At 41.8% G+C, this 15,880-nt stretch overlaps 1 protein-coding gene across 1 annotated transcript in view; it reads left to right on the forward strand.

Moving 5' to 3' along the window:
- The window catches only part of AK4 (adenylate kinase 4), a 96,630-nt gene that overhangs the window by 74,421 nt on the left and 6,329 nt on the right, over positions 1 to 15,880 (forward strand). Inside the window, exons 4-5 of the mRNA XM_010850259.1 lie at positions 11,777 to 11,949; positions 14,746 to 14,864. Coding sequence (XP_010848561.1) covers positions 11,777 to 11,949; positions 14,746 to 14,864 — 292 coding nt within the window. The remainder of the gene's footprint in view (positions 1 to 11,776; positions 11,950 to 14,745; positions 14,865 to 15,880) is intronic.

Raw genomic sequence — 15,880 nt, forward strand, 5'->3', positions numbered from 1 at the left:
ATCACTGAGGAAGGCTTTCTTATCTCTCCTTACTATTCTTTGGAACTCTGCATTCAGATGCTTATATCTTTCTTTTTCTCCTTTGCTTTTCACTTCTCTTCTTTTCATAACTATTTGTAAGGCCTCCTCAGACAGCCATTTTGCTTTTTTGCATTTCTTTTCCATGGGGATGGTCTTGATCCCTGTCTCCTATACAGTGTCACGAACCTCCATCCATAGTTTGTCAGGCACTCTGTTTATCAGATCTAGTCCCTTAAATCTATTTCTCACTTCCACTGTATAATCATAAGGGATTTGATTTAGGTCATACATGAATGGTCTAGTGGTTTTCCCCATTTCTCCAATTTAAGTCTGAATTTGGCAATAAGGAGTTCATGATCTGAGCCACAGTCAGCTCCTGGTCTTGCTTTTGCAGACTGTATAGAGCTTCTCCATCTTTGGCTGCAAAGATTATAATCAATCTGATTTCGGTGTTGACCATCTGGTGATGTCCATGTGTAGAGCCTTCTCTTGTGTTGTTGGAAGAGGGTGTTTGCTATGACCAGTGCATTCTCTTGGCAAAAGTCTATTAGCCTTTGCCCTGCTTCATTCCGTATCCCAAGGCCAAATTTGCCTGTTACTCCAGGTGTTTCTTGACTTCCTACTTTTGCATTCCTGTTCCCTATAATGAAAAGGACATCTTTTTTGGGTGTTAGTTCTAAAAGGTCTTGTAGGTCTTCATAGAACTGTTCAACTTCAGCTTCTTCAGCGTTGCTGGTTGGGGCATAGGCTTGGATTACCGTGATATTGAATGGTTTGCCTTGGAAACGAACAGAGATCATCTGTTGTTTTTGAGATTGTATCCAAGTACTGCATTTTGGACTCTTGTTGACCATGATGGCTACTCTGTTTCTTCTAAGGGATTCCTGTCCACAGTAGTAGATATAATAGTCATCTGAGTTAAATTCACCCATTCCAGTCCATTTTAGTTCTCTGATTCCTAAAATGTCGATGTTCACTCTTGCCATCTCCTGTTTGACCACTTCCAATTTGCCTTGATTCATGGACCTGCATTCGAGGTTCCTATGCAATATTGCTCTTTACAGCATCAGACCTTGCTTCTATCACCAGTCGCATACACAACTGGGTATTGTTTTTGCTTTGGCTCCATCTCTTCATTCTTTCTGGAGTTATTTCTCTACCGGTCTCCACTAGCATATTGGGCACCTACCAACCTGGGGAGTTCCTCTTTCAGTATCCTATCATTTTGCCTTTTCATATTGTTCATGGGGTTCTCAAAGCAAGAATACTGAAGTGGTTTGCCATTCCCTTCTCCAGTAGACCACATTCTGTCAGACTTTCCACCATGACCCGCCCATCTTGGGTGACCCCACAGGCATGGCTTAGTTTCATTGGGTTAGACAAGGCTGTGGTCCGTGTGATCAGATTGGCTAGTTTTCTGTGATTATGGTTTCAGTGTGTCTGCCCTCTGATGCCTTCTTGCAACACGTACCATCTTACTTGGGTTTCTCTTACCTTGGGTGTGGGGTATCTCTTCACAACTGCTTCAGCAAAGCAGCCGCTGTTCCTTACCTTGGACGAGGAGTAGCTCCTCACCGCCCCCCCTCCTGACCTTGAACATGGAGTAGCTCCTCTCGGCCCTCCTGCGCTCACGCAGCCGCTGCTCCTTGGACGTGTGGTTGCTCCCTTCGGCAGCCCCCTTCGGCCGCCATGGCTGACCTTAGACGTGGGGTAGCTCGTCTCGGCTGCTGGCCCTGACCTCGGGCATGCGGTAGCTCCTCCCAGCTGCCGCTCCTGACATCGGACAGCGTGGGTAGCTCTTCGCCGCCGCTCCTGTGCCGACGCAGCCTGGCACTCTCAGTCGCCGCCCCAACCTTGGGCGAGGGGTAGCTCCTCTCGGTGGCGCTTCTGCGCGGTCCGTCGCAGCCGGCGCGGTTCTTTATTTTCTTTATTTTTTCATACTTAAGTAAATAGAATCTCTCAATATAGATTTTGTTTTTCTCTTATATATAGTGTGTCCTTTTGATCTCCAGTTCAGTTCTTTCCTTTCTGGAAAGCTCTCCTGTATTATGGGCATCCCTGGTGGCTTGGTGGTAAAGAATCTACCTGCCAAACAGGAAACATGAGTTTGCTCCCTGGATCAGGAAGATCCCCTGGAGAAGGAAATGGCAACCCACTCCAGTATTCTTGCCTGAGAAACCTCATGGACAGAGGAGCCTGGTGGGCTACAGTCCATGGGGTCACAAAGAGTTGAATATGACTTAACAACTAAACAACACAATTCCGGTATTATACCTTTTTGTTGGTCCATCTGTTCAGTTTTTCTGTTGTATTGGATGCTATATTCTTTGTCTTTATTGTGTTTTGTTTAATTTTTCTTGCTGCCATGTTTCCTTTTGCCTTCATACCTGTTTAGAGCAGAGGAGAACAAATCTGCTTATATTCCATAACTATCTTATAATTTCTCAACCTTTTGGTTCCGTGCATGCTATGCTCCAGGGACTTTGTATTCAATATGCCCTCGCCCTGCAATACCCTGCCCTCCACCCTCCCCATCCATGTGCATCGCTGCATTCACATCTCTACTCAGATATCCCCTCCTCGGAGAATTCTTCGTGTACCATCCCATCCTGTCTATCCACGTCTCTCTTCCTTCTTACCTTATAATCATGTGGTATTAGATATATATCTGTATTTCAGTGCTTCATACTTCCTTAGCCCCCGCCCCGGGTGTACGGCTCAGAAAGCAGAGATTATATTTGTGTTGTTCGTGGTTGTATTGCCAGTGCCGCCCACTGTGTTTGCCCATAGAAAAGCTTAATAAGTATCTGTCCGATTATAGAAAGTCTGGCCTGCACCCTACAGATAAGCCTGTGTAGGGGATACTTGGGGCAAAAATGTGGGCTGTGGTGAAATAATTTACAAATTCCTTTTGTTTCAACTGAGACACAATGGGACCAATTTTTCCCTAATTTGGTTCTAGAGAATGAGGAAGCAGAATTCTTAAACAGAAGAGCCTTTGAGCAAAAGTTTTGCAGATGCAGCACCTTCCTCAGTGCGATGTACATCTTCCCTTACTGGGAAGAGGGCTTAGTGCTTTTAGAATAGCTTGTTTAAGCACAGGGATTTCAAGTTAGTCATTGTCAGCTACGTCCTTAAACAAGACAGATCCTTCCACTGATGCCAGAAGATGTCCATGCCATCTGGGAATTTCCCCACGAATGCCTGCCTACTAGGAATTCTTTAATTTCAATAAGCCATTTCCAAGATCCAAACTTGTGATTCAAAACCAAATTTTCTGTATCCTGTATTTATCAGTAGATCACTCAGTAATGATTATAGCCTATCTAGGTTTTTAAATCATTTACTACTAACCTATAAGCTCTTTGAGAGCAGTACCCACTTCTTACAAATCTCTAAAACCCGAGGGTATATAACAGGAGTCCAAGTGTCCCTGGAAGATCTCAGTGAGCAGGAAGCATGCCCTCGAGCACTCGGCGCAGAGGGAACTGTGAGCTCATAGAGTGATAAGAGGTAGCATAAGCCCCCTTTGCCAACATCTGGAGCACAGCTGCTTCTTAATCTTTTCACCATCTGTTAATACAAATTGGCTGAAATAGAATATGGAGGTCTCAGATATGCATACAAATTAATATTGTGTAAACAGATAAGATACAAGAGAGAAAAGTCCTTCACAAAACAGATTTTGATGGTGCTTAGTTTTAAGTTAATACTAAAGGGGTGGTGTGAATGCCCCACTGGATTAGGGGAAACCATGGAAGAATAACTGACTGCTTTCAGCTTTAATCCTTCTGTGATTAATTGTAATGAAGAGTCTGTAACCTGGTTCTTATTTTCCCAACAACTGGGAAGAGATGGGTGGTTAGAAGCCTCCATGCTGGCCCCAGATCTTACTGGAGGTAGGAAGGGGCCCTGAGGTTGCTTGACCTTTTTGCAAGCTGCTGATCCCAGGCGGATGTTGGAAGTTGCCCTTCAGAAGTGCCCTTTTATTTCCATTAAGTGGCGGGCTTTCTTTTCTGCCTGGGAATGTGGTGGTGGACTCTGGCTCTGTGCCTTTCCTCTGGAGTGAATGCACTCCAAATTAGAAAAACAGAAACGTCCTAGTTCCTCTAGTCCTCCGCTGCCTCGGCTTGTTGCTGTGACCCCTCCTGCTCCAGCTGCCCTCCCCCAGGCTCTTGGCGTGGCTGAGGGGCTGGGGTCAAGGCGCAGTGGCCAGCACTGCTGGGAACATATTACCAGTCCGGAATTTAGTGACATCTCCCTGCACCTAGTACATCTTTTGGGGAGGTCTAAAAAACAATCTGTGAGGCACTGTAAGCAGTGATGTCACACGATTGCTTCTGGGAGACATTTAACTGCATAACATTTCTGCTTTCAGCATGGACGGGCTGTTTGAACAGGACAGTGCAGCTTTTCCAGGCCGGGTTTTGAGATGAGATAATCCCATTGGGTTTTGAGATGAGGAAATCCCATTGGGTTTCCTGGATGGTGCAGTGGTGAAGAATCCACCTGCCAGTGCAGCAGACGCAAGAGACAGGGGTTCAATCCCTGGGTTGGAAAGATCCCCTGGAAAAGGAAATGGCAACCCACTCTAGCATTCTTGCTGGAGAATCCCACGGACAGAGGAGCCTGGTGGGCTGCAGTCCATGGGTTCACAAAGAGTTGAACGTGACTGAGTGACTGAGGACGCACTCACGCAAGGATCCCATGAGGCCGGTTTTTCGTTCTCTTGATCAGAAACCAGGCAGCAGAACAGTCTCATGTATAGTTAGAGGGAGGAAAGCAAGCTTTCTGTGCTTGAATATGATGCTTATTTTATTTGATCTGTTGGACTTTCTGGTTTCCTCAACAATGGAATATATTCACTTGGAATAGCCTGATAAGGAGCTGGAATGCTGATAGTCATTTAAAAGCATGTCTTTGAGGATTACTTTTAGTAAAAAATAAAACCGTACCACAGCTGCTGTTCTTTCTAAGTGGAAAAATTATTAATGCTGCCACCTGTTGACAGAACTTGAGTGTGCATCAGTCCACTTGGTCAGTAATCCCTGCCTGCCTGGAATACCATATCCACGTGGGACTGTATCCTGGGCCTTTCAGGAATACACACAGCCCCAGCCCTCAGGGATCTTGTAATTTTAATAGGCACCATGAGCCAGCATATTTAAAGAATAATGAATATCCATAGCTAGAGTGGCAAGTTCTCCTTGGGCCTGCCTAGTCTAAATCACTTAATTATGTGTTTAAAGACTTTATGTATGCATTGAAATACTTTCACATTCAGAATAACCATTCCTATTTAGATTCAGCTTTTCTCTTACAAGACTTCCAAGGGATCATGGTTTAACATTCTCTACATTTGTTAATTATTTGTTTCCTTTCAAATCCTAATATCTTAGCAATTCAAAATACTGAGTTGAATCTCATATGAAGAGTAGCTTTCTAGAAGAGAGTTTGGATGAGTGGATATCAAATGATAACTAAATGTATTCTAAAGTAAGTGCCCACATTTACCCTACCTCCCAAGTCAACATGACCATCTCATGTTCTGATACAGGGACATCTTGCTTGACAGGTTTCAGATAGTCTTCATTCTACCCCTCTGACTTCATGTTCTTTTTTAAAAATGTGTATGGATGCATAATGATGTTCTTTTAAAAATGGCTTGAAACGTTCTGGTCATGTTGCACCTCTTCTGACATTCTCTTCTGAGAATTACAAATGAATTACTTTAAGGATTTGCTCAGCCCACCTTGGAGACACTGATGTAAATCAATTCAAGGGATTCTGGAGCTACCATGCTGCCTTTTAGAATACTATTTCCTGTTTTATGGCCTGAAGCCTTTTATTTATTTATCCACTCCATTGATTTATGTGTTTGGCTGCATTGGGCCTTCTAAGTTGCAGCCTGTGGGATCTTTTGTTGCGACGAGCAGGCTTCTCTTTATTTGTCATGTGGGGGCTTCAGAGCGCGCTGGCTCAGTAGTTGCCCTGTGGCTTGTGGGATCTAGTTCCCCCATCCAGGATCAGACCTGCATAGCCCAGAAAAACAGGCTGAGAAGGCTCAAGTTTGAAAGTGACCTAAAGGGTGATATTGGAGAGAATTGTAACCAGGCATGTTGACTGTTTTCATTGTTGCCATTGGACTAAATCTCAGGAGCTTGAATGATGGAGCCATCGTTACACAAAATGCTCAGGACCATGTAATATTAAGGCTTCGTTTCAATGCTCCCAAAAGTATTAAGTGCATATATTAAAATTTTTCACTTATCACAGGGAAATTTAAAATTGATTCATAAAAAAATCATCTTTTTCAGTAGATCAAAGGATATGGAAATTTGTAAAGTATAACATTTTACTTCTTAAATGCCATTTTTCCTATAATGAAATTTTGTGTGCTTCCTGTGGGGCTTTTTGATCAACTAATACTCAAGTCATTTTTGGGGTCTGTATATACTAGCTACAGATTTTCTATGCAGTAAGCATGGTTTATATATAAATTGTAAATTTATAAAACAACAAAAACAACCATGCATTCACTGCACTGGGAGGCAGATCCTTAACCACTGGACCACCAGGGAAGTCCCTGTCCTGAAGCCTTAAAGTTAGGATCTGTAGATTGAAGGATATTCGTATTTTAATCATCTCGTAGACAGATGAACACTGCTCCCCTACTCCATGGAGCCTTTGTTCTTGTGGCTAACTAGAGTGACAGACAGGACTTGAGACCTGGGCTGTCAGCTGTGGCCGAGTTGAGCTCCCTGGTGCCTGGGTGGGGACCAGAATGCGGAGTCTGTGTGCTGAGCTGTAACTACGGCCAAGTGCAAAGAGCAACCAGCAACCCCCCAAAGTGTTAGAAAATCTCAGAAGAGGAATTAAATATGGGTCTGAATGTGAGAGCCCAGTAGGTTGGCACTATCCAACATGTTTTTGAAATCTGTTCCTGGTGAATCCAGCTTATTTTGTACACGATTCCATTTCCCACCAATTCCTCTAGAGGCCCTCAAAAAACTCAGAAACAGTTCTAGGGGAGCTGAGCAGACTGCCTTCTACCCTCATTAGACAAGGAAAGTTTAATCAAGATGTGAGTTTTTATTTGTTGGGGGAACTGCTCTTCTTAGAGCTGCCTCTTCTTTCCTAGGGCTTTTTTCAGCTCTACCCAAAGGATAAAGAACAATATTTTCTTGTCAGGGTAGTAGCTAAGTGTTGCTGGAAAATGAGGCCCCAGGGACTGTGACTGAGAATTCAGGTCTGTAAGTGATCTCTAAAATTCTGTACACACTCCTCAATTAAAGTGTTGCTTACATCTTCAATATAAGGGTGTGTGTGCGTGTGCTCAGTTATGTCTGACTCTTTGCAACCCCATGGATTAGTAGCCTGCCCAGGCTCCTCTGTCCATGGGATTTTCCAAGCAAGAATACTGGAGTGGGTTGCCATTCCTACTCCAGGGGATCTTCCCAACCCAGGGACTGAACCTGTGTCTCTTGTGTCTCCTGCATTAGCAGACAAATTCTGTACTGTCTGAGCCACCAGGGAAGTCCACACTCACATGCTATGAAACCCCAATTCAGAAAGTCGGTTTGTTTTTGAAAATCAAAAGAGAAGTTGCTTAATGCATTGATTTTAAAGTCATCAAGCCATTCCATAACAGAAAGAGGGCTACATATTTAGTTTACAGAGCTCAAGAGAGTCATATAATTTCATGAAATTATTTACAAATAAGGAAGACTAATTAAAGAAGTATGCCACTGTGTGCCAGGCAGTGCTACCTTCCAGGGCTAAGGCCAAGGTGTCCACCCTGTACTTGGTCTTAGGCAGATATGATTTGATCTTTTACTTCCTCAAATACCAGGTAGTAATAATCTGATCTAACAGAAATTGTGAGTTGAAAAAAATCTAGTTAGCAGTTTATTTAAAGGCAATGTATATTTTTTCTATTTTGAAAACACTTTATCTCAGTTCCTATTGCAGAAGCACCATGAACATACTTCCAATCATCATTTCCCAGCAGGTGGGTGCCTTTATGTGAAGGGGATGCTTAGCCAGAGAGTCAGTGTGGGAGGATGGAGAGGATATAGCTGGGTGGCTATTGGCACAGGAGCCTAGACTGCAAGGTTAGAAGTACCTATTTCTCTGCTGAAGCCAGCCTGAATACTGGATGACAAGAGGCCAGCAAATGAGGATGGGAAAACAGTCTCTTTTGATGCTATCTCTAGTACTGGAAAGGCTCTTGTGCCTGGTGGGAGCATGTGTTTACCTTGGGTTAGGCTCATGATAGCTGATGAACTGAGACGTGCTCTGCAAGATAGGTTTGTCCTCGCCTCTGCTTGAACTTGCACTTTCCTTGTCATAAGAACAAAGTTGAAATGTGCCCTGGGTTTGGTTCTCTCTGTTCCTGTGTCCCTTTGCAAAGAGATACCACTTAATCTCTTATGAGATTCTGTAATAAGCAACATCAAATTTAAGAAAAGAAAGTTGGGCCATTGGGTAATTTCCTTTACTGGAGAAATTAGAAAAGAAGCCCCAGGGAAAGCCTAGAATAAACTATCTGTTGTGAAACTCCAGTTTTGTTTTCCCAGTCCACTGCAGAACAGTTCTCTTGCCAAATACAATAGAAACAAATTACTAGAAAAATTGAAAGGAAAAAACCACCAAATTCAAGCCCAAATTTTAGATTCAACAGCTTTAAAATTACTCTGTGGAAATCCTATAAAATTCCTAAATGTTTTTTTCTCATTTCTGTACTTACTGTGATGAAGGCTTACACTGGACTGCAGACCAGATATTGAGTTTAGTAAGATATAGGTAATGGATAATTTCTCATGGAACTTGCAAAATACTGTAAGCAAGTTCATCAGGGCATAAACTTTGCAAATAATTCAAGGCCCTATACTAAGTTGCTCATCAGTGTTAATTTTTTAGGAGCAAAAGCGTAAAGAATGATCAAGACAGAAAAGTCCCATTTCTCAGAGAGTGAGTGAGAAAGGGATAGAAAATAAACATGAATACTCGGAAATTATTCATAGTAATAAGTAATAGAAAAATTGAATAGAATAGAATAAGATAACGAGAGGGAAGTGGGACTATTTTAAATATACTAGTTTAAGAAGTCTCCCCGAGGAAGTTTTATTTATGCAAATATCTCAAATGATAAACAGTCATGTTCAGGGAATTGTAGGAAGAACATTCTAGGCCGCGGACAGCCAGTGCAAAGGCCCTGAGGCCGAGGTATCTTTGATACAAAGGTAGTGAGGCCTGAGGAGAGCAATACTGAATGCAAGTTGATGTGGCCAAGGTCAACTGTAGGGAAGTGTAGATAAGGAAAATGGTGTCATGGGCAGCCCAGAGATGAAGCTGTGCAAAGAGGTGAGTTGGATTATAGCTACGGAACATGCAGGAACAAGGAATCAGGAATCTCATCCGTGACTTAGCTCAGACTCCTGGTAATAGAATATGCAAAAGATGATGGATGAGGAGCCTGGGAGGAATGGGCTTTGGAGAAAAGGGCCTGGCCTTATAGACGGGCAATAAGGAAGGCTTTGAAGGGAGCATTGGAGAGAGTTTTCTGCAGAGGTTGTTACCTGGAGCAGGGGCATAGAGACAACTTTGGGTGGGTTTTGTCATATTCAACTGAACAAACACTCTGATATCACCTTGGCATTCATACAACTTGGGGATTGTAACACAGGATGTGGCATGCTCATGTCTGAATAACTGACTTCCTATAATAGGAAAAGGAGTTCTTTGATGGTTAAGTGTTTTAGGGCCAGGAAGACCCATCTTTTCAAAATTCTCCTGTTACTTCTAATGATAAAAGGGTAGAGATGGGATGGTGTCCTTTTTGAAGGGATTTAAAAATTTCTCTTCTGAATATTGCATCTTCTATTATACTTTCTTTCCTGTTCTTCATCCATCTGGCTCTTTTACCTAACTAAGACTTAAAGGACATTTTTTTTTTAAGTGATATTGGATACAGTCAGGTTTTTAACAACAGATCAAACTGACAAACTGTTTAGAAACAAGATACTACTGTGTATTTCTATCCCAGCCAAACCTGGAGTGAAATTTAAAGCAGGTCAATGCCTAGAGGGGGAATTGTTCAGTGGCTAAGTCATGTCCAGCCTTTTGCAACCCCATGGACTGCAGCATACCGGGCTTCTCTATCCTTCACTATCTCCTGGAGTTTGCTTAAATTCGTGTCCATTAAATCAATGATGTTATCAAACCATCTCATACTCTGCCATCCCGTTCTCCTTTTGCCTTCAGTCTGAACCAGCATCAGGGTCTTTTCCAATAAGTCAGCTCTTCATTTCAGGTGGCCAAAGTGTTAAAGATTCAGCATCAGTCCTTCCAATGAATATTCAGGGTTGATTTCCTTTAGGATTGACTGGTTTGTTCTCCTTGCAGTCCAAGGGACTCTGAAGAGTCTTCTCTAGCATCACAATTCAAGAGCGTCTATTCTTTGGCACTCAGCGTTCTTTGAGAGCGGTCCAACTCTCATATCCGTACATTACTACTGGAAAAACCATAGCTTTGACTAGATGGAGCTTTGTTGGCAAAGTGATGTCTCTGTTTTTTTAATACACTGTCTAGGTTTGTCATAGCTTTTATTTCAAGGAAAAAGTGTCTTTTAATTTCATGGCTGCACTCACCATTTGCAGTGATTTTGGAGCCCAAGAAAATAAAATCTGTCATTGAGGGTGAAAGAGGAGAGTAAAAAAGCTGACTTAAAACTCAACATTAAAAACACTAAGATCATGGCATCTGGTCCCATCACTTCATGACAAATAGAAGGGGAAAAGTGGATGGGGAAAACATATATATAATTTGGGATCAGCTAACTGCAAAAAAGAAAGTAATACCTGTGAGTCCAAATTTCAGTTGCAGTTTATTTCCCCACGTTTAGCAAAGTAGGGTGAATTTATAAGTTTTGCAGTATCCATATGGTTTCAAAAGCATCAGTTCTTTCTGAGACTGGAATTCTGCCCATCTTACTGTTAAGGTGCAGGCTCAAATGAAGGTCTAAGTGAAAGGTTGTACTTTAATTGATTTGGATTTTAAAAATGTGTATGTGTGTGTGTGTGTGTATGTGTATTTAGTGGTAACCTAAGAATAATATACTCATAAGCTATTATAAGGGCTTCCCAGGTGGTGCTAGTGGTAAAGGGCCTGACAGCCAATGCAGAGGATGTAACGGACGTGGGTTCAATCCCTGGGTCAGGAAGATCCCCTGGAGGAGGGCATGGCAACCCACTCCAGTATTCTTGCCTAGAGAATCCCGTGGACAGAGGGGCCTGGCGGACTATGGTCCATAGGTTGCAAAGAGTTGGACACAACTGAAGTTAGTACATACACACACACAAGCTATTACAACTAGAAGGACACAAATATAAATTTGTCCCTTTGGTTCTGTAACAGAACAGGAAATGGAGGTGTTACAACTTGCCCAAGGTCACACAGGTAGTTAAGAGCAGAGCTTACACCAGAGCTGGGACTAGTCTAGGTTTTAGTACTTTTTGCTTTTATCATGTGACTCCTTAATGTTTTATATTCCAAATGCTGAAGCTAGGTTATAAAGTAGCATATTTTCTGCTCATATTCAATTTATTGAAGTCGATATAAATTCCTGACTTTTAAAGTTCCTTTCTGGGTAGTATTTGTGCAGATTTGATTATTCTGTCTCTGAAAATAATTCCAACAGCTAATTAGAATTGGGAAGTGTCTTGCATATGATGTATTTTGTTTTGGCATTTAGGTTTTCCTCGAACATTAGTTCAGGCTGAAGCCTTGGACAGACTATGTGACCTGGATCTAGTGATCACTTTGAACATTCCATTCGAAACGCTCAAAGATCGCCTCAGCCGACGTTGGATTCACCCTCCCAGTGGAAGGGTATATAACCTGGACTTCAACCCACCTCATGTACATGTAAGAGTATACAAAGTACTTTCACACGTTGACAAGGAGGTAAAACATTTCAGTTGAAAAGTGGGGGGACAATATGAATAGGCTATTCCAAAAAGAGCAAATATACATAGCCAACAAATATTTTAAAATTATCATTCACTTGTAATGAAGGAATGTAAATTAACACTTTTATTGCTGGTTAGGATCTGGGAACACGGTACTGTTATCTGTATTAGGTATATGAAATGTTAATCATCTTTTAGAGAAGCAACTTAACAACGTACATTAAAAATTTTAAATACATATTTCATTCACCCCACTTCTGGGAGTGCAGTCTATGAAAATGTAAGCACTAGCAGGTAAGGTCATGTACACAGGGAGACTTATTTTGGTGCTGTTTGTAATGGGAAAAATAAAACTTGAAAACATCACAAACGTTCATCTCTAGCGGTGGCTTAATAAATTTGGCAATAATCACATTTTGGAATATGATGTAGTCAGTAGAAAGAAAGTTGAGTTAGTACTATATTCATTGGGAAGATTTCCCAGAGAAGGAAATGGCAACCCACTCCAGTATTCTTGCCTGGAGAGTTCCATGGACAGAGGAGCCTGGTGGGCTACAGTCCATAGGGTTGCAAAGTGCTGGATGCAACTGAGGGACTAGTGCTTTACTTACTATATTCTTTGGCCTTGAGTAATATTTTCCCCTGAGTGTTGTTAAGTGACAAATGCGAACAGCAGAATGATTCCGTTTTTGTAAAACCATGACCACCCTTATTTATGCATATCTGTTTACATGGTGATAAGTGCTCTCTAGCTTCATAAAAGTAGGGATAAAGATACAAAGGATCTATCCTGGGCTGCCAGTGTTTGGGGCTGGGGCAGAGTAAGGCACAGGGTTAGAGTGAGTGGGGTCATATGAGAAGTGAGCATGAGGATGTACAGGGATGAGAGAGAGCCAAAGGCAAAGAAGATTGCCCTTTAAAAGAACTTCACAATATAATAACTATGTGTCTGCATAAAGTTAAGTACATGTAAAGGTATATGGTTAAAGAAACTTTTAGTAAACCCATTTAAAGAGTTTCTGTTCTTCCTGGTAAAGGCATGAATTAGTTCAGTCTGATCATTCTTATTTGCTAATATATAGTATTACTTGTCCCTATCTAAATGTGAAAGGTGTGGCTATTGTGTCCTACTGGTTTAATGTTTATGGACTAGGATAGACTTGAATATAGTCAATAACAACTATAGAAAACTACTTCACGGGGTTATGGATGGATACCATCTAGTTCCTTAAGTCATCATTAGGTTCTTATAAGCCCTTTTCATTTAGGTTAAGCAGTAGTCTCCTTTTGAAGTCTTCTTTTAAAAATGTACGTTATTCTGGAATTCCTTTGTAGAGCCCTTCCATTATTCCATCCCAAAAAACAAGTATGGGGGGAAAATGGATAAGGAGGAAAAGAGGGTTCTGAGTTGGCATTGGAATCTAACACAAATACATCATATTTTGGCCCTCCTTAGACTTGCTGATGTGGAGATTCTTGTAGAATTTGAGTTGCTTTCCAAAGCCTGGGTACCCCTAAAAGAGCACTGCAGTTGCAATGCTATTTCCAAAGACAGCAATGGAAGTGCCAGTTTGGGCCAAGTCAACCAGCTGCTGTGACCAAGCTTCCCTGGGAGAGATGCTGTTGTCCTAGCATCCTTCTGCTCTTTCTGGAAGCAGTGTTGTATTTCTGGGTGCTCTGAAGTCCTGGAAATGATTCCTGAGCTTTGCAGCAATAAGTAAAATAAAGGAGAGGAATGAGTGATGGATCTCCTTCTCCCACCCCTCATCTCTCCTGTTCCATCAGGGTAACAGCCCTGTATTATACACATGATACTTATGTGGCTCACCAGTAAATTCTAAGTGTAAGTTATATACTTAAGGCTTTGTGCTGTATTGGAATTTTAGTGCATTTCAAACTTAGAGCCAATTCTGGATTATCCAGTTGAATGCCTGAGCCTTCTGCTCTATGCCTGAGTTCTGCTCTATTCTGCCTTTTGACAGATTGATTTCCTGTGACTATCTGCCTTGGTAGTCCAATAGCCATGGACATGGGAGGTGAAATTCTGAGGTGTCCATTTTGCTTTTGTATGCAGATATAGCTCCCGGGGAAGTCAAAGTACCCCAAAAAATCAGATTTTCTAAAATTACAGTTTTTCAGTTGCCAGAATGTTTGTTTGTGGTTATCATGGGTATATGATTCATGCCTATTTTGTTCTAACTTTAGATGTCATTATTTGATTTGCTAAAATAACCTGAGTAAGTTTAATCTTAGAAGAACTACGTGATAGAATTTGAAAGTAGCAAAAACAGGCCTGACATACCTTCTCTTTGATGAGTGTTTTTCCTAAGGAAGCCATTTGGTTCTTTGAGACATTCATTTTCCATTTTAAGAACTCAAGCTTTAGAAAGAAGCTAGTTTTAGGAATATTTAGAGGACCAGAGTGACATTGTCTAGTGGCTGTTTTGTTGTTGGGTGAAGTGGGATGGAATTTTGAACTATGAATTAAAGGTGTCATTTATCAAGCAGTGGAATATGTTTGGAAATATCAGAAGTCTTAAAGATTTCATGTTTCATCTCTTATGAAAAAAGCTTAACATACTTACTAATGCTGTTTGCTTTTCAACCACCTTTACTGTTTTTATTGTCCCCTGGGGCTAACTCATCAGGTGGTGGGAATCAAAGGTGAATGTACAGTTTTGCCCAGGAAAGTTTTTACATATGGAATGGCTTAAGTGTTGGCCACACTAGCTGCTTTCTCTGGTATCTGTAGGGCATGGATGACGTCACTGGTGAGCCACTGGTCCAGCAGGAGGATGACAAACCTGAAGCAGTTGCTGCCAGACTAAGGCAGTACAAGGATGTGGCAAAACCCGTCATCGAGTTGTACAAGTGAGTGTGCTTCCCTGTTTCCATGCCACTTGGCCAGCTGAAACGGTGTGGCTCCTCACGGGAAGGACAGTGGGTTGCAGTGGGGTGGTGTTTCTTTAAGCTTGACAAACCTGAAAGGCCAAATACCTCTCAGATGAAGTCAGATGAAATGCTGGTATGTACATGGGCAAGAATGCCTGGTGTTTTTATGCTTAAACTCTTATAAGGACCACAGCCTGATCATCTCTGTGCGATTATCAATTTGCATCTAGACATTTTCATTGTCTTAAGGGACTGAAATAATGGTTTACATTTTGATACTCCCACATGTAAATATATGACTTGGATAGAAGATTAGAAGGGACTTTTTGGCTTAGATATGTCTGGAGGGAGTTTAATAAAAACTAAAGCTATAAACTACAGGTTGCAAATTCAGGTAACTACAGGGGCCAGGCAGGTGATGGAAATGAGTGTCAAACCTGGTGGGAGGCATGTCAAGCTGGGCAGTTGAGTGACAGTTGAATTAGACAGCTCCTCTGTTGCTCGAGCCCATTATCACCATGGAAGCACTCAGGCTAAGTGTGGCCAGTGAGCCTGTTTTTCAAAAGAAGCAGAAGTCAGGCTTTCTCTGCAGAAGAAAATCCCATATTTTATAATATATTGGCCAAAAAATTTAAAAAAAAAATTCTTGGCTATGTTGCAGTTTGTGGCATCTCATTTCCCCATCCAAGGATTGAACCTGGACCCCTGGCAGTAATAGCAGCGAGTCCTAAGCTCTGGACCACCAGGCAATTCCCTAAAAAATTTTTAATAACTTGGACGCCAAACAAAGCCCATGTATGGACAGCATTCAGGACAGCAGTGTGCAGCCTCTGCTCTAATCATTGTCTGATCTTGTAGCCCCCAAATAATTTAGCCAGCCTTCAGATATGAAGTTCTTGACCATTTATTAGGATACATCTTGTGTTTCATGATCTATAACAAAGGTTTTAGAGTAGCAAGGTTTGTCACTGATTTGCTTTTCACTGTGTGTATTG

This window comes from Bison bison, unplaced genomic scaffold (assembly GCF_000754665.1).
Source record: "Bison bison bison isolate TAMUID 2011002044 unplaced genomic scaffold, Bison_UMD1.0 scf7180017864290, whole genome shotgun sequence".
In the NCBI taxonomy this organism is placed as follows: Eukaryota; Metazoa; Chordata; class Mammalia; order Artiodactyla; family Bovidae; genus Bison; species Bison bison.